Source organism: Sapajus apella, unplaced genomic scaffold (assembly GCF_009761245.1).
Source record: "Sapajus apella isolate SASKATOON/1434 unplaced genomic scaffold, GSC_monkey_1.0 scaffold170, whole genome shotgun sequence".
NCBI classification, from domain to species: domain Eukaryota; kingdom Metazoa; phylum Chordata; class Mammalia; order Primates; family Cebidae; genus Sapajus; species Sapajus apella.
Window position 1 is genome coordinate 1,685,156 of NW_022437110.1, and position 18,201 is coordinate 1,703,356.

An 18,201-nucleotide genomic window follows, 5' to 3' on the forward strand; every position below is an offset into this window, starting at 1 on the left:
CAAAGAGTATGTTAGAGGTGGCAAAAAATGATCCCTTAGTGGTAAAGTTTAACCAGTTGTGACAGGATAGTGACACAGGCAGAGGGAGAACAGACTTTACTCAGAGACTGCAGGTTTTGTGTTTAACAAGGGGGGCCAGGACAGCTTCTAACACAGCAGCCAGACGCCCCCGCAAACAGGAGACGAGTCCCATGCAGGTGTGCGTGAAGAGAGGTGGCTCACAAATAGAAGCAGACGGGCACGGGTGCACAGCCTGGCAGGGGCTCTCAGGAGCTGTGGGCTCTCAAGGACAGCTACCCTCCGGAGCGTATCTATGACACAGTAATGGGATCCCTGGGCCAGGTCTGTCCTGAAGACCCCCTCCTGCTTGCTACAGAGAATTGAATATTCAAAGTGAAAGGAAAGGAGAATGCTCATCCCATATCAAAAAAGCTCTCATCTTCCAAAGTTTCTCAAAAACGATTGTTACTCAACAAATAAAAAAACAAAAAACAAAAAACCTCCAACCTGGGAGACAGAGTGAGACCCTGTCTAAAAAAAAAAAAAAGAAAAAGAAAATAAAAAACAAACAACAAAACCAAACTTATATAACTACTCAGAGGCAGGCTGAGTTGGGAGGAAAATCCACCAGGCCTCTCTGCTGCCTTTCTGAAAGTCACCTAGTTCAGCCTATGGATTCAAAGACAACTAGTCTTAGGCACACTGTCACAGAAACCATCCCAAATCTGGCTCATTTCAGTTAATTCAACAAAATGAATATAAACCACCCAGTAAAGCACTGTGTATTGTTATATATAACCTTCTCCTATTAAGCTTGTGCTTTTTCCAGAAAGATGGTGTTTAAATACCAAGTATGTCAGTATTTCTTGAACATCTACAACCTAAACACTTGCACTCTGGAGTCTGAAAAATAACACACTACATTATTCAAATCCTCAAAAGCTGATGTTTAAAAGAGGTGAAGCAGGAGCTTTTTCTAGTTAAAAAGGCAAGCAGGGCATCCAAAGTGACATGAGGGGAATGGAGCTGCTTCTGTATTAGCCAAGTCTCAGGCCGGCATGTGCTCAGTGTGCTGTTTGCTCATGAGATAATCCCACTTCTACATGTGGTTCCTACACATCTGTCTCCCCTACAAGGGCTCTAAGATATCAGAATTTACAGAGATATTTATCACATCATTATTGCAAAATTAGACAGGCCAAATTTCAACAATTAAAGGTATACTAAATCCTTTCAGAACAAGAGCCGCTCAGAAACAAATGCACATATAAATAAAACAGGGCGGTATCTTTGTAAGTCATCGTATGCCCATTGAGTAATATATGATGCAATTATCAAAATGGATATTTACAAAGATATCATAATATCAAAAACCTGATTTTTGTGGGAAAAGAATACAGTATATAACAAGAATCTAAAATAAAAATAAAATGTACATATACATATCAATTTAAAATAAGTATACTAAATATTGAAGTTTAAATCTATAAATTTTAAAATGTGTTAATTTTTCCCTTTCAGCTTTTTCTAAGTTGTGTGTGTGTGTGTGTGTGTGTGTGTGTGTGTGTGTGTGTGTGTGTGTTATTTTTTTGAGACAGAGTCGCACACTATCACCCAGGCTGGAGTCCAATGGTGCAATCTTGGCTCACTGCAACCTCCACCTCCCGGGTTCAAGTGATTCTCCTACCTCAGCCTCCCAAGTAGCTGGGATTATGGGCACCCACAACCATGCCTGGCTAATTTTTTATATTTTTTGTGGAGACGCGGTTTCACTATGTTGGCCAGGCTGGTCTTGAACTCCTGACCTCATGATCTGCCCACCTCGGCCTCCCAAAGTGCTGGGATTACGGGTGTGAGTCACCGTGCCCGGCCCTAAGTAGCATATATTTTTATGAAAAAGTATTGTTACAACTGGAAAAAAAAGCACTACACATTTTGAGATTGCACTATCAGATTCTGAACAGGTATAACGGTAGAGAGGACTGAGCAAACAATAGGTCCCCCACCTGCCTGGACTGAACTCAGCCCCCTAGGTCTACGGACCACCCCCATGCTCACCAGCTGACTAGAAAAGAAGAAAGGGTAGCTTTCCATGCCCCCGACTCCTGAAGTGCTACAGGCCTCTGCTGCAGTCTTGTCATGGCCATTTCCACCCTGCCCAGCAGAATGTGGGTTCCTAAAGCCCAAATATTACTCCTCTTCTAGCCACCCCCTCCCTGCTCCACTAAAGCCTAGGTTAGTGGTTTCCCCATGGAGAACGCTCTGTCAATCCCTAGTGTGCAAACAACACCTTACAAAGTGGCAGCCCCCACTGTGAGGGTGCCTTCAAGAGCTCTGCCCATATCATCACACACTCGTCTCTATCAAACTCTCTGGGAGAAATCCTGGCTTAATTGTGGCACTAAGAAGAGCCACAATCTGCTGGCAATCTGCCTTCTAATCTCATGGTTACCACAGGAAGCAGGACTGACGGGTTCTTGTTCACAACTGATCACCAGAAAACTTGGAATCACATTCACCGCCCATTAACAATGGCATGTCCATCACCATGACATGTATTTTGAGCCTCATTCCTAGCTCCTCCATTTTAAATTTCTTTTGCCCCACTGTTGCCTCAAGCTCCTAGGAGACACTGTATGTACCTTTACAAGCTTTTTGAGCTTCTTTCAAAATCAGCCCAAGTGTAATACAGGCTTCACCCCAAGCAGCGAGACCTGCTATGGCCAGCTTCCATAAATGCTTTCTTTCCAAACAGAGCAATGAGAGGCACCCATTTTTCCCACCCAGGTTCTTATTTTACAAAGCCCACAGAAAAGACGTACGCCCATACCTTAACTCCATCACCGGTGCGAATAACATGCTGAGGAGAGCCGGGAGGCCAGGGATAGGAGGCATCAGAGAAGTTTCTCTCAGCAGCATCGTAGATCCTGTTCAAGACATGCTAAATCAATATCGGGCACTAACTCATGCTGCTCAGGGTGGTGTTCCCTCCCAGCCCGCTCCTACTCACCTGCAGGCATCCCCTCCTCTGCTGAGTCTGCCCTGTCCCCACCAGCCCATCCTGATAGTAAAGGACTCCCTGTCCTCTGTTCCCACAGCACCTTACAGAGACACCCCACTATGATGCTTAAGCTTTTACCCTACTTGGGGATAACTCTTCTATTTGGTTACTCTTTGCATCAAGCTATTGGGTTTTTCCCAGGGCCAAAAGCTTAGATGTATTCTACTTTGAAGCCAAGCAGGGTGGAAGGAATGAAAGATCCAGGAGTCAATTATTAATTAATACTTCCCACGTCCTTGTATAAAAGGAAAAGTAAGAATGCTCCACTGCTTAAACTCACACCAGCCAAAGCACTCAGAAAATGGCCTAAAAGAACAGCAGGAAGTGTAGACTTGTCCATCATTTATAGGATAAATTGTTCCTAGTAGCTGAAGTCAGGGTAAAGAAAAAAAGAGAGAACACGGTATGAAGAGAAGCCTTAAATTACCAGTCGTGTTGACGGACAGGGAAGCTGCAACCAGCATCCTCTGGTGCAGGTCTTCAGGGGCGTCACTGATAATGACAGAGTTGATGCTCTCCTTCTCAATCCAAACACACCTAAAAGGCAGGAGCACCAGGACATGGAGTGACTGAACCACCAACCAGGTAATGTGCTCTGCCAACTCACAAGCAACCCATTTCAAAAACACAAATGGGCAACTGCGATGACAGATGGGAAGAAATATTTAACTCCCCACTCTCCTGCACATCTTCTTTCACTGGACCACCATTTCACATAGGAGTCTTCAAGCTGGTCCTCGGCTCTCTTCTCTCTCTACTCCTTGCTGCGTGATGCCAACCACTCCTTGGCTTAGGAACCACCCACATGCTATGGATGACTGAACCTCTACCTCTGCTCGAGACCGTCTGTCCTGCACTGCCAACCCATTAAGGGCCATCACCTGCATCCTGGCAGAGGGAACTGAGTGTGGCCCACCTCACAGTTCCTCCATCGCCTCTCAGCAGAAGCCTGCCAGAGTCCCAGCAAGGGCACCCTTTATTCTTCCTCTTCCCTCATCACTGACTCTAATGCAGCTCCAGCCTTCTGCTTCTGCTTTGAAAGCGCTGGTGAAGCTGCTTCTGTACCTCCTGCCATGGACTCAGTCTCCCATCTTCCCACCCTGGATTACAGCAGGGACCAGCCTCAGAAGCATGTTCCTGCCTGAGATCTTTCTATTCTGAAATCCAATGCTGGCTTCACACTGGGGCTCCTGAGACTGTAAGCACAGGCAGTTCCCCAGAGGCCTTGTGGAAATGCAGGCTCGTCTGTAAGGCCCAAGGGGACCTGGGTATCTGCATTTCCTGTGCGCTCCCTGGAGGACATTTTGAGAAGCCAAGGCTTAACCAAAGGCATCATTCTAAAATGCACAGAGTAAGACTCATCAACCCTTTCAGGACGAAGTCTACAAAGCTTGCCCTCGTCTGCCACAAGCTCTGCATCTCCCTTCCCCCTACCCAATTCTCCAATCATACTAAACTTACTTGAGTTCCTCACATGTGCAAAGTCTGAAGCTCAGACCTATGCACTTGCCAGTGGAGCCACCCTCATCCCACCTCCCCTCTCTTCCTCCAACACCTGCACCTTGGCTGATGCCTCTGCATCCACCAAGCCTCAGATTTCTCTGGAAAAGCTCCATGGTCTTCATGGGTGGCTGGCACCCACTAGCTACTTTCATGATGTTCTGTGACCTTATCAAGAGCCCTATCACCCTGTATTGTAGTTACCAACTTCCCCTACGTCTCCCCAATTGGTTCCCTAATTTTCATGAAGACGAACAACCGCTTCTTGTTCACTACTGTTTGCCCCAAACCACACACTGCTCCTGGCATATAGTGGGCACTCACAGCTTTGCTGGATAACAATTGTAACAAGAACAGAAAAAAATGTAGTCTCTGATAAAAGATATGTCTTATGTAGAACGGCTTTCACATGAGAGAGAGAATACCTCAAATCAGGAGCTGGGAGAGAATGAGAGGTTTAAAAAGATAACACATTCCAACAGTTTAGATATAAAGATACATTATTTTCTGATGAGGTCTATAAATAGAAAGGCAGAGAAAAAAATTCATGGAAAACTGCAGTTCATCATACCTGAATTTGGATATTCTGGTCAAGCTATGGCACTTCAGCTCATAAGGGTTAAAAGGCCCGTGAAGTATCGCCTGCATGCACAAAATGTAGGAAGTGTCACCAACAAACAAGATAGCACCTAACATGAACTTTTACAACGCAAAAGTCAGCTCAACCTTCAAAGAAAAAAAAGACATCTCATTCATAATGTCCTCACGATTCAGTTAAAAGTGCCTTAAAGAAGGTATTTTTCTGGGATGTAACTGATTCTCTTCAATGATTTCACTAACATTCCTCGATGTATATGTTTAAGAAAGCCTTTGAACAACAACAACAAAAATCACTGACAAATAATTCAGTAAAAATACTATTATTTCAATTGCAGCAGATCAACGCAGTTGCATAGGCAGACCTGAGGCCCACACAGCCAGAGGCTGGGGAAACACAAGTGGAGTCCCTGAACAAAGGGACATCCCAGCCAGCCCTCTTCTCCAAGCAGGCGGGCAACACCAGCTCCAACCGTCAGCCAGGGAGTCCAAGGCTGGGACCAGTCCTCTGAGTTCATGCGCTGTGTTTCCTTCAGTCTGACAAAAAAGCAGGTGTCAGGATGGTTTAAAAAAAAAAAAAAAAAAAAAAAAAACTAGTCAAAGCTTCTCTCTAAAACCCACTAAAGACTAAACTCTAGGGTTTTTTCTTATTATAATAAGATCCATTATGAGAAAAGTAACAGCATTAAAAACCAGAAAAGAAAAAACCACCATGACTACTGACTACAACTCCTAGCATATAAACACAGAATACTACTAAGCTTTTAAATTATACTACAATCACCTTACAGTTTGGAGTACCCAGTTTATTGGAAGAAAAACTCTCCAACAAAATCCGGATGAGGTATTTCTCGTCATCTTTCACAGGAGTAGGCACATCTGACATGTTTTCTACTGACTTGGAAAAGAGGCCCTTGAGAACTTCATGGCTTTGCTGAACAAACGAGAGAAGTTTGTTTCGTTAAAAAAAAAAAAAAAAAAAAAAAATTACAAGCACTTTCCTCCAAACTAATCAAAATATTTCATAGGCACAGTCTTACTCTGATTTCTATGTCATTAATTAAAGTATAGGGAAATAATGTTATCAAGTTCATTTTAAGGGTCAAACAAAAGAAATAAGACTTAGAACCTTATTTATTCAAATAAAAGAAATCAGACAGCCTTTGTGACATTTAGCCATTAGAGAATTTAAGAGAAATAAACATTTTTTTTTTTTTTACAGTTTTTACAGTTTTTTGAGACACAGTCTCATTTTTGTCACCCAGGCTGGAGTCAGTGGTGCAATCTCAGCTCACTGCAACCTCTGCCTCCTGGGTTCAAGTAATTCTCCTGCCTTAGCCTTCCAAGTAGCTAGGATTATTGGAGCCCACCACCACGCCAGGCTAATTTTTGAATTTTCAGTAGAGATAGGGTTTCACCCTGTTGATCAGGCTGGTCTTGAACTGCTGAACTCAGGTGATCCGCCCACCTCGACCTCCCAAACTGCTGAGATTAGAGGTGTGAGCCACCACATCCAGCCTACAGTTTTTTTAATTTTCTTTTTTCTTCTCTTACTTTCATTCCCAAGAAAGAAACATTTTTACAGGACTTTTTTATACGTAAAATTTTGGTTTTACACTGGAAATATTAACATAATTTCCTGAAGTGTTTTTATACAAATTAAATACAGAATTCAACCAGCACTCTGGCTAACATTTTGCTAGACTGTCCTTTCCTGATTCCCAGCACTCTTCACCCCCAGCAGAAATAACAGAAGTAAAATAAAGGACCTTCAACGTCAGCTTCAAAAATGGCCTCTCTGATCATCTCAATTGATGCAGAAAAAGCACTTGATAAAATTCAACATTACTTCAAGACAAAAAAAAATTCTCAGCGAATTAAATATAGAAGAAACATACCTCAACACAAGAAAGGCCATACATGACAAACTCACAGCAAACATCATACTAAAGAGGGAAAAGCTGACATCTTTTCCTTTAAGAACCAGAACAAGACATGGATGCCCACTTTTGCCATTTATATTCAACATAGTACTAGAAGTCCTAGCCAGAGAAATCAGGCAAGAGGAAGAGAAGAAAGGGCGTCCAAGTTGGAAAAGAGCAAGTCAAAATGTCCCTCTCTGCAGACAACATGATCTTGTATATAGAAAAACCTAAAGACTCCACCAAAAAACTCTTAGAGCCAATAAATGAATTCAGACAAGTTGCAGGATACAGAAATCAGCATACAAAAATCAGTAGTATTTCTATACACCAGTAACTAGCTAAAAAAAAGACATCAAGAAAGCAGTCCCATTTACAATACCTACAAAAATAAAATGAAATACCTAGGAATAAATTTAACCAAGGAGGTGAATGATCTCTATAATGAAAACTATAAAATACCAATTAAAGCAACTGAAGAGGACACAAACAAATAAGACATCCCATGTTTATGAATTGGAAGAATTTATATTGCTAAAATGACAATACTATCCAAAGCAAGCTACAGATTCAATACAATTCCAATCAAAATACCAATGACATTCTTCACAGAAATAGAAAAAAAAAATCCTAAAGCTCATATGGAACCACAAAAGACCCCAAAAGCCAAAGCAATCCTGAGCAAAAAGAACAAAGCAAGAGGCATCATGGTACCTGACTTGGAAATACACTACAAAGCTAAGGTAACCAAAACAGTATTATACTGGCATAAAAACGGACACACAGATGACCAATAGAACAGAACAGAGAACCCATAAATAAAGCCACACATTTACAGACAACTGATTTTCAACAAAGGCTCCAAGAACATTCACTGGGGAAAGGATAGTCTCTTCAAATAAAGGGTGCTGGGAAAACTGGACATTCAAATGCAGACAAAACTAAACTCCTATCTCTTGCCATATATAAAAAGCAACTCAAAATGAGTTAAAGACTTAAATGTAAGACCTAAAACCATAAAAACTACTAGAAGAAAACAAGGAGAAGTACTTTAGCAGACTTATCTAGGCAAGGATTTTATGGCCAAGACTTCAAAAGCAGAGGGAACAAAGAATAGACAAATGGAACTATATTACGCTAAAAACCTTCCGCATAGTGAAGGAAACGATCAACACAATGAAGAGACAACCTGTAGAACAGGAGAAAATATTTGCAAACTACTCATCTGACAAAGGATTAATATCCAGAATATACATGGAACTCAAACAGCAGAAAAGCAAATAATCCAATTAAAAAATGGGCAAAGGATCTGAACAGACATTTCTTAAAAGAAGACATACAGGCCAGGTGCAGTGGCTCACGCCTGTAATCCCAACACTTCGGGAGGCCGAGGCAGATGAATCACCTGAGGTCGGAAGTTCAAACTAGCCTGACCAACATGGAGAAACCCTGTCTCTACTAAAAATACAAAATTAGGCTGGGCGAGGTGGCTCACACCTGTAATCCCAGCACTTTGGGAGGCCGAGGCGAGCGGATCACCTGAGGTCAGTAATTCAAGACCAGCCTGGCCAACATGGTGAAATCCCATTCTACTAAAAATAACAAACAAACAAACAAAAAAGGGCCAGGTGTGGTGACAGGTGCCTGTAATCCCAGCTACTCAGGAGGCTGAGGCAGGAGAATCACTTGAACCCAGGAGGCAGAGGTTGCAATGAGCCAAAATCGTACCACTGCACTCTAGCCTGATGACAGAGTGAAACTCCATCTCTCTATATAGATGCGTATTTTGTATACACACACAAAATTAGCCAGGTATGGTAGCGCATCCCTGTAATCCCAGCTACTCGGGAGGCTAAGGCAAGAGAATCACTTGAACCCAGCAGGCAGAGGTTGCAGTGAACTGAGATCACATCACTGCACCTCAGCCTGGGCAACAAGAGTGAAACTCTGTCTCAAAAAAAAAAAAAAAAAAAAGAGAAAGACATACAACCAACAAATATATGGAAATTATCAACAACACTAATTATCAGGGAAATTCAAATTAAAACCATAATGAGAGATATCATCTTACCCTAGTTAGAATGGCTATTATCAAAAGGACAGAAAGTAAATGCTGGTAAGGATGCTGAGAAAAGGGAATTCTTACATACTCTTGGTGGGAAGGTAAATTATTACAGTCTTTATTGAAAACAGTGTGAAGGTTACTCAAAAAAACTAAAAACAGTAGGAACATACAATCAAGCAACCCCACTACTGAGTATTTATCCAAAGGAAAGGAAATCAGTACATCAGAGATATCTGTACCCCCAGGATTACTGCAGCACTGGTCACAATAGTCAGGATATGGAACCAACCTAGGTGTCCGTCAACAGATGAATGGATAATGAAAATATAGTATATACAAAATAAAATACCATTCAGCCACCAAAAGAAAAAATCCTGTCATTCTTGGCAACATGGTTGACCCTGGAGGACAGTATGTTAAGCAAATTAAGTCAGGCACAGAAAGATAAACACGTCACTTATGTGTGGGAGCTAAAAAAAAAAAAAATTGAACTTATGGAAATGGAGAGTAGAGCTGTGGGTATTAGAGGCTGTGGCTATTAAAGGAGGGCTGTGGGTATTAGGGTAGGACTGTGGGGAAGGGAGGGATGGAGAAGAGCTGGTTAACAAACACAAACTTACAGCTAGTTCTTGGGGTCAGTGTGGCTACCTATAATGTGTATTTTCAAAAAGAGAAGAAAGGTTTTCGATGTTTACAACACAAAGAAATAATATCTGATGGGACAGACTTGCTAATCAACCTCAATTGATCATTACACATTATATACACATATCAAAATACCATTCTATATCCCATCAAGATGTACAATTATGTGTCAACTGAAAAAGGAAAAAAGTGGCCTCTCAAACGTGCAGATCATGAAAAATAACTCTAACACTGATTTTGAAAGAAATCATTGAAAGAAGTTTTGAAATGCTTGAAATATTTGAAATATTTTGTTAACTACTTCCATTTTATTAACTATTTCCATTAGGGAGATAAATCTTGGAATCCATTTTTAAAACTCTCCATATTCAGAACATTTTCAAATCTACCCTAAGAAGATAAAAAGCCGAATAGGAGGCTGGGTACAGTGGCTCACACATGTAACCCTAGCCCTTTGAGAGGCTAAGGCAGGAGGATCCCTTCAGCCCAGGAGTTTGAGACCAACCTGGGCAACACAGGGAGACCCTGTCTCTACTTAAAAAAAAAACTAAATAATTTTTAAAAAGAAATAAAAAAGCTAAATAGGAAATCAACAAAAACAATACCCAGCCACCATAATTCTGTCTCAGAGAAATCTAGAAGACATTTAAATTGGTGCCACCAGTCTTAACACAAGTACAGCACAGCAAATGGTGAAGAACACTGTCTACCTCCTCCTATCTCAGTGTCCCCAGAGGAAGGAAAGCCCGCCCCATTTTCTCACACAAACATGTGCTCCAGCAAGGGCAACAGCACACACCTTGGACTCATAGGACTCCTCCGTGAGCTCAGCATAGCCCTGCTGGATGAGGACATCTCTTATGTTGACAGCATCCTGGACCCCCGAGTACTGGTACACATCCACATGCAGGACGCTGTGCACCACAGAGAAGACCTTCACAAGAAGGGTGCAGCTGCTCACCAGAGAGGCAAACCACTGGCTGGCCCCGTCACTCCAGTGCTCGCCACAAACAAGAGACTTTGCCGATGGTCTCATTTTGCAAATCTTAAATTCCAAAGCCTACAGGACAGAAGGGCACAGCTCAAATAGCTTTATAAATGAGCAAAACACTCATCCCAAATACCACCGAAAACAGACCTTGTTCAGGTATCTTCAACAGTGTTCTCATAAAAGTCCTAATGAAGCCGATTTGGGGTGGCGAGAACTTCCTAAAGAAACTTGATTATGCTTTTCAACAACAACGATGAACATTTAGAATAATTTTTAGGTTGTCTTCATACTGATGGTAAGGGCATGTGTGACTATGTCTCTGGCCTACCTAAAAAGTCTGTCTGGTTTTAACATAACCAGAAAGCTTAGAAACAGTATTAGAAAATACTACTGGATTAAAACAACAACTTTTTTTTTTTTTTGCGAAATCTGAAACCTTTTACATATTTTTTGAAAAGCAGAAACCAAATTTGGTTAGTGTGACAAAACAAGTCCCTTCCCTGTCCTAGGCCTTAGCTCCCATATCTGCAAGCTGAGGCAGGGCACCATAGGACCCTGGAATCCTGTCTAGCATTCAGCATTCATTCCCTAGAGTCTTCTCTATCTTACCTGGAAAGGAAGTTCGAGCAATTGACAGGGAATCTCCATCAAAAGATGCAGATCTACATGAGACCTATTGCCATAATCTACAAAGAATACCTAAAAAATAAAGCAAGCATACACTTTAATATGGGATCAAAAACAATGTCCTACCTGAGCAATAGCAATAGAGCAGTCTGCTCCAATCCTACAATTATAGAATTCTTAGAGTAACCTGAGCTTAAATCCACATATCAATGAGGGAAACAGACTATTTTGCTAACTGTAATTATTTTAAATTTAATTCCACCTATAATTATAAAAGATATTTGATAAACTGCTGTATGTGTATGTCTGTCTCATTTCCCTTCCAGTGACTTGTTACAGAAACACATACCTCAGCAGAATTTCCAGAAACATAAAGGACTTGAGCTCTAAAGTAGCTTTGTTTGCCAAAAACAGCAAAAGGTGCCAGACAGACCAAGTCTGGATGTGGGTGAGTGGGCAAGGGCATCAATGTCAGTTGGTTGATTTCAGCAGTAAGCTTTTTCAGAATCTCTGCATTTTTTTCATCAATCCTGTATCCCCAAAAGTGTCCCACTTCAACCACCTAAAAAAGGAAGAGGAAGAGCAGAGATGAAATATAGAAAGGACTTTCGTAAGGAGGAAAACAAGCTTGAATCATAGAGCTGACACCCTATGCTGCACCACATCTCACCAGCATACTCCTCAGAACATAAGTATTCTACAGGTTTTTGACAGGTGTTTATAAGACAAAAAAGGGGGTCCCTGGTAAACTCAGGTAAGGAAATGTGTGAAAGATATTCTTTTCTTGGAGGTACAAGACTCATTCTCACATAAAGGTTCTGAGATCATACAATCATTTCAGCCGGGCACAGTGGCTCAAACCTGTAATCCCAGTACTCTGGGAGGCAGAGGTGGACAGACCACTTGAGGTCAGGAGTTCGAGACCAGCCTGGCCAACATGGTGAAACCCCTTATCTACTAAAAGCACAAAAATTAGCTGGGCATGGTGGCACACACCTGTAATCCCAGCTACTTGGGAGACTGAGGCAGGAGAATCGCTTGAACCAAGAAGGCAGCCGTCGCAGTGAGCAGATAGTGCACCTCTACACTCCAGTCTGGGTGACACAGCAAGACTCTGTCTCAAAAATATACATACTTTTTTTCCCCTCTAACATGTATCTTGTTAAATCTGATTATTTCAGCATTTTAAATGTACTTTGATATTTTAAAAATTAACTTTGATTCTAGAATAAATGTTTCATTTTCCATTTTAGCCATATTTCAATTTAACAAGTACAGTGATAATTCAAGCTCACCCACATTAACAAGATTACCAATGTGCACAAGTTGTGCGTGTGTGTGTGTGTGTGTGTGTGTGTGTGTGTGTAAACTTCCTGTATATAACATGATGGTTTTAGATTAAGAAGAAAAGCTCAATTACTTCATCCTTACCTCAGTGACATCAATAGTTAGAAGGAGATCTGTAACTGTCTGGGACCTGTCTGATGTGTTAAGAGAAACTTGCATAGGGTCTACCGTCTGCTTCTGAAAGTCCACATTCACCCTATGTAATATGAATTTAAAAAATAATAATAATAAAATTTTATAAGGAAAACACATTTACATATGTGAAATTATCACTTGAACTATTCTAATACTTCTACAAGGAAAGAACATTTTAATAAAATACCTAAGCCAGAGATGACAAATTTGATTTCGTCTCAAACATTAATTTCTGCTAGCTTCTGAAGGGCTCTGGAAGGGGCACACACCCCAACGATTATATACTCCCCTCCAGGAATATATTATGAAGGGCAAGACTCTCAGGGAATATCTACGTTCAGGAGTATACATTCTAAATCTCAGACCTGCAATGTTTCTTGTGTTTTCAAATGCGCACCATGACCTTTAGAAAAGTACAAGAATCCATGCTTGGCTTGATGCTACATTAGAAAACACACATGTGATTTTCCAACAAACCCCAAAAATATAACTTTCCCTTAAAGGCTAAAGATAGTAAATGCTAAACAACTGAAATACAAAAGATAAATTTGATAGAAAACAAAAATTTCCTTCCCTAATACTTTATTCTGAAATGAAGAGAATTATAAAAAAGATTCTGATCCAACTCTTTTCCTGATCTCCAGACCCATTTTTAATGAGTGACTCAGGCAATCAGTGACTCCCTGGCATTCAATCACAAAAGTAAACTAAGTCTGACCTCACTAGAGCAGAAGAGGTCTTCTCTACATGAAGGACTGAACCCACTACACTCCCAAATTCTCAGAAACCAAGTCGCACACTGGGTGAAATCAGACAGAACAGATTTCCCTTCCTCCACCAACTCCTCAGATTCCTATTAAGTTCCTCTCGAAAGTGAAAACTCTACAATTAAGAAATACTCACACCTGTAATCCCAGCACTTTGGGAGGCTGAGGTGGGTGGATTACGAGGTCAAGAGATGGAGACCATCCTGGTCAACATGGTGAAACCCCGTCTCTACTAAAAATACAAAATATCAGCTGGGCATGGTGGTGCGTGCCTGTAATCCCAGCTACTCAGGAGGCTGAGGCAGGAGAATTGCCTGAACCCAGGAGGCGGAGGTTGCGGTGAGCCGAGATCGCGCCATTGCACTCCAGCCTGGGTAACAAGAGCGAAACTCCGTCTCAAAAAAAAAAAAACAAAACAAAACAAAAAAAAAGAAATAATAAATGAGACTTCCCACATATGTGATTATGGGGATATGGCCAAAAGGCAAGCAAACTGTCACAAATATCATGGGTGACTTAGTTTGGTCTAAGAGAAGAGCCACCAGGGTGATGGCAGCTGCATGCAGCAAGGTGCCCCTGCCCTGGGCTGAGGAGCCCTACAGACAGCCCCAGCCCGGCACTGCTGTCTGGGTGGGCACAGGAAAGACGTCATTTGGCAAGGAAGGGCAGCTTGCACTGGTAAGCAACTAGGTGCCCCCAGCTGCATCTCCATTATGTCCCACTGTCTGCTGTGTTGAGGACAAAGAATATTCCACATTGCTTAAAAAGAGAATTCTCAAAAGAAAATGCATAATACTATCTAGGAAGAAATGAAATTAACATTAGATTTAATCCCTACTATTTAAACTAAAATTTACATAAAATGATATCACTCAATCCTCTCAACAGCCTTCAACATTTTTTTTTTTTTTGAGACAAGAGTCTCACTCTGTCACCCAGGCTGGAACCTCTGCCTCCTAGGTTTAAGCAATTCTCCTGCCTCAGCCTCCCACATAGCTGGGATTACAGGCACCCACCACTACACCCAGGTAATTTTTTTGTATATTTAGTAGAGACGGGGTTTCACCATGTTGGCCAGGCTGGTTTTGAACTCCTGACCTCAAGAGATCCGCCCACCTTGGCCTCCCAAAGTGTTAGGATTACAGGTGTGAGCCATCGCACCCAGCCGGTATCATTTCTACTAAACAGAAAAAAACTGAGGTTCAGAGAGGTTAGGTAATGTGCCCAAGTACACACAGTGAGGAGATGACACAAACAGGATTCAACAGCAGCTCCACCCGACCACAACAGTACCATTTTTTTTTTTTTTTTTTTTAAAGACAGCACCTTGTTCTGTCGCCCAGGCTGGAGTGCAGTGGTGCAATCTCAACTGACTGTAACCTCTACCTCCCAGGTTCAAGAAATTTTTCTGCCTCAGCCTCCTTAGTAGCTGGGATTACAGGCGTGTGCCACCAAGCCCAGCTAATTTTTGTATTTTCAGTACAGATGAGGTTTCACCACACTGGCCAGGCTGGTCTCAAACTCCTGGCCTCAAATGATCCACCTGCCTCAGCCTCCCCAAGTGCTGGAATTACAGGGGTGAGCCACTGCATCCAGCCAAGCCAGTGCTTTTAACATGAGCTGAAGCAAGGTCAGATCAGTAGCCATTTTAGAATAATATCTGAAAATGTGAAAGCAGGTAGAGGGTGTCTTCCACCTGCCTCCCCAAAATACCTTGTGTTCCTGAGCTTTGAGATATTCCTGCCTTGCACCTTCCCTTCAATTTCCTCTGCAGAATGAATGTTGAGTTCAAGTGAAACTTTTAGTTGAGACATCTTAATTGCCATATACACTGCAGGAAGGGTTTTAAATCTCTCTGTTGGATTTCGTGAAAATTCCACAAAGGCTCTGCTCCACAAATGTAAATTTAAAAATAAATATATCAGGCATCTGATTTTAAAAACTGCATGTTCATTTCTCTCAAGATTAGACAAAAATTCTGTCACATCTCTCCTCAAAATGCCAGTAACTCTTCAATCTATAATTAATCAATAACATTTATTAATTTCTCCAATGGAAATTAATTTAAGAGAAATAAAAGTTACAATGACATGTCATTAAACCAAAACCAAGCATCATCCTTGTACAATACAATGCAGAATAAACACTAAAGTCACATGGAATTTTGGGCTAAGAAATCTTACTTCATAATTAACTTTCATAATTACAAAAGAATTTTCATGATTATAACAGAATGTCTTTCTTTACTATCATAAAATAAAACAGATACAGAAAACCACACAAATGTATAGCTCAGTGATCTTTGTAATCCCCCTTCAAAAAAACTATTAAATTTATTACCAAGAGATATAGTCTAGATCTAATGTCCCTGCCCAAATCTCATGTCCAATTGTAATCTCCAATATTGGAGGCGGGGGTTGGTGGGAGGTGACTGGATCATGGGCAAGGATTTCCCCTTGCTGTTCTCGTGATAGTGAGTGAGTTCTCACGAGATCTGGTTATTTAAAAGCGTGTAGCGCCTCCCGCTTGCTCTCTTCCTCCCACTCCAGCCATGTAAAACGTGCCAGCTTCCCTTCACCTTTCACCATGACTTTAAGTTTCCTGAGGCCTCCCCAGAAGCAGCAGCCTATAGAACCTGCAGAACCATGAGCCAATTAAACTTCTTTTCTTTATAAATTACCCAGTTTCAGGTATTTCTTTGTAGCACTGCAAAAACAGAATAAAACACCAAGAAATGTTTATAAATGCCCTCCCTTGCCCCAGCCCATATTTCCATGTCCCATTCCAGTCCCCTCTCTGGGGCATGAGCAGCAGGCATGGGGCAAAAGGTGCCTGCTGGATGTGCCAGGCATAAAGAAGACAGTGTCAAGTTTACCTTGCTATGCATGCATGTTCTAATGCTCCTGGGCCCCCACATTGTCACAGAGCCACAAAAACAGACCTGGGCCCCTTTCACTACTATAAAAATCGTCCTGTAGTGAGATCTCTCCTGGAAATGTACACCCTGAGCAGTTTGGAAAGAGGCCCAGCAGGAAAGGTGTATGGAGCAAGTACATGAATGGACCCTGACCCACTCCACCTTCCTCCACCCTCCTTCACGCTCCATGCTCTTCACTCATAAATGTATGCCTTTTCCTTCCACCCACTGCCTGATTCATGCACTTCTGCTTTATCTCCTTTCTTTAGAGTCTCTCCTAAGACTCCGTTGAAGTAATTTTAAACTCCAGACCTCAGCATCTGTTCTTCATAGCTCCATCCTCCCCAGTATCCAGGCTGGAAAGCCAGATACTCTTGGGCTCCTCTCTCTTCTTTGCCCTCCACATGCAATCATCAGCCAAATCCAAGACATCCTCCTTCCCATCTGTTGCCTCCTTTTCACGTCAAATACCACCATTCTGGCTTCACATCTCAGTACCTCTGCTTTGGACTACTGCTAAGACAGCAGGCCGGCTTCTTCTCCTGTCTCAACCTTCTCCTTATCCCTGAGTAAGGTCCATAAAACACAGTTCTGGTCAGAACACTCAAAGGACTCCAAGTCCCCATCTAGTCATGTTCACACTCATCAATCTGCCACAGAAGACTGTCCCAAAGTCAGCATCTGACCTCTTCAAAACAGACTCCATCTGACAGAGCAGCTCCACCCAAATGGCTGCCAGCTATGTGTATACAGTCTCGGCTTTCTACCATCAAGATCAGTTCATGCCTGCCTCCCACTGGAACGAACACCACCCCGACCCTGCTGCACCACCCCTGCACTGGCCACCACACCAGCCCAAGACCGCACAACCCTCCAACATCCACTCGAGGAAGTCTCAAATGAATGTTACCGCTCTGACATTGGGACCTAGATAGAATGTCTTCTTCTGCCCTTCTGGGGCTCTCCCATGACTTCTCACAGCAGGCAAATGTCTGAAACTAATTTGTCTCTCCACTCCTATCACGAAGTTGAAAGCTTCTGAGAGAGTATGATGTGCCCATGTACCCTTCGCATCTCACAGACTGCTACATGAAGTCAGCCCTCCTCTATGCCAAAAGAAACAGTTCTTATTCTCTGAATCACTCTATCTTCCTTTGCCTTTCCTGAATCCCAAGAACTGGTACTGGTATAACCAGAAAGAATACTGTTACTTCCCCCCCAAAAAAAGTTGGTATGATATTTGTATTAGGACTAGAAAGCGGGAAATATGAAGAATGCAAAAGATAATAGTTAAATCCCTATTTAAAAAAAAAAAAAAGTCCCACACAGGCTGGGCACAGTGGTTTACGCCTGTAATCCCAGCACTTTGGGAGGCCGAGGCAGGCAGATCGCCTGAGGTCAGGAGTTTGAGACCAGCCTGACCAACATGGAGAAACCCTGTCTCTACTAAAAATACAAATCAGCCAGGCGTGGTGGCACATGCCTGTGATCCCACCTACTCAGGAGGCTGAGGCAGGGGAATCACTTGAACCTGACAGGCGAAGGCTGCAGTGAGCCTAGATTGTCCCATTGCACTCCAGTGTGGGCAACAAGAGCGAAACTTAGTCTCAAAAAAAAAAAAAAAAAA

The 18,201-nt window shown here is 42.1% G+C and overlaps 1 protein-coding gene across 1 annotated transcript in view; it reads right to left on the reverse strand.

Annotated features, from left to right (window-relative positions):
* TDRD9 (tudor domain containing 9) overlaps nucleotides 1-18,201 on the reverse strand; it is a 140,134-nt gene that overhangs the window by 21,082 nt on the left and 100,851 nt on the right. The window contains exons 24-32 of the mRNA XM_032267563.1: nucleotides 15,371-15,544; nucleotides 12,840-12,951; nucleotides 11,758-11,970; nucleotides 11,391-11,480; nucleotides 10,590-10,850; nucleotides 5,943-6,092; nucleotides 5,133-5,203; nucleotides 3,489-3,598; nucleotides 2,831-2,927 (exon numbers count right to left, since the gene is read on the reverse strand). Of these exons, the coding sequence (XP_032123454.1) occupies nucleotides 2,831-2,927; nucleotides 3,489-3,598; nucleotides 5,133-5,203; nucleotides 5,943-6,092; nucleotides 10,590-10,850; nucleotides 11,391-11,480; nucleotides 11,758-11,970; nucleotides 12,840-12,951; nucleotides 15,371-15,544 (1,278 nt within the window). The remainder of the gene's footprint in view (nucleotides 1-2,830; nucleotides 2,928-3,488; nucleotides 3,599-5,132; nucleotides 5,204-5,942; nucleotides 6,093-10,589; nucleotides 10,851-11,390; nucleotides 11,481-11,757; nucleotides 11,971-12,839; nucleotides 12,952-15,370; nucleotides 15,545-18,201) is intronic.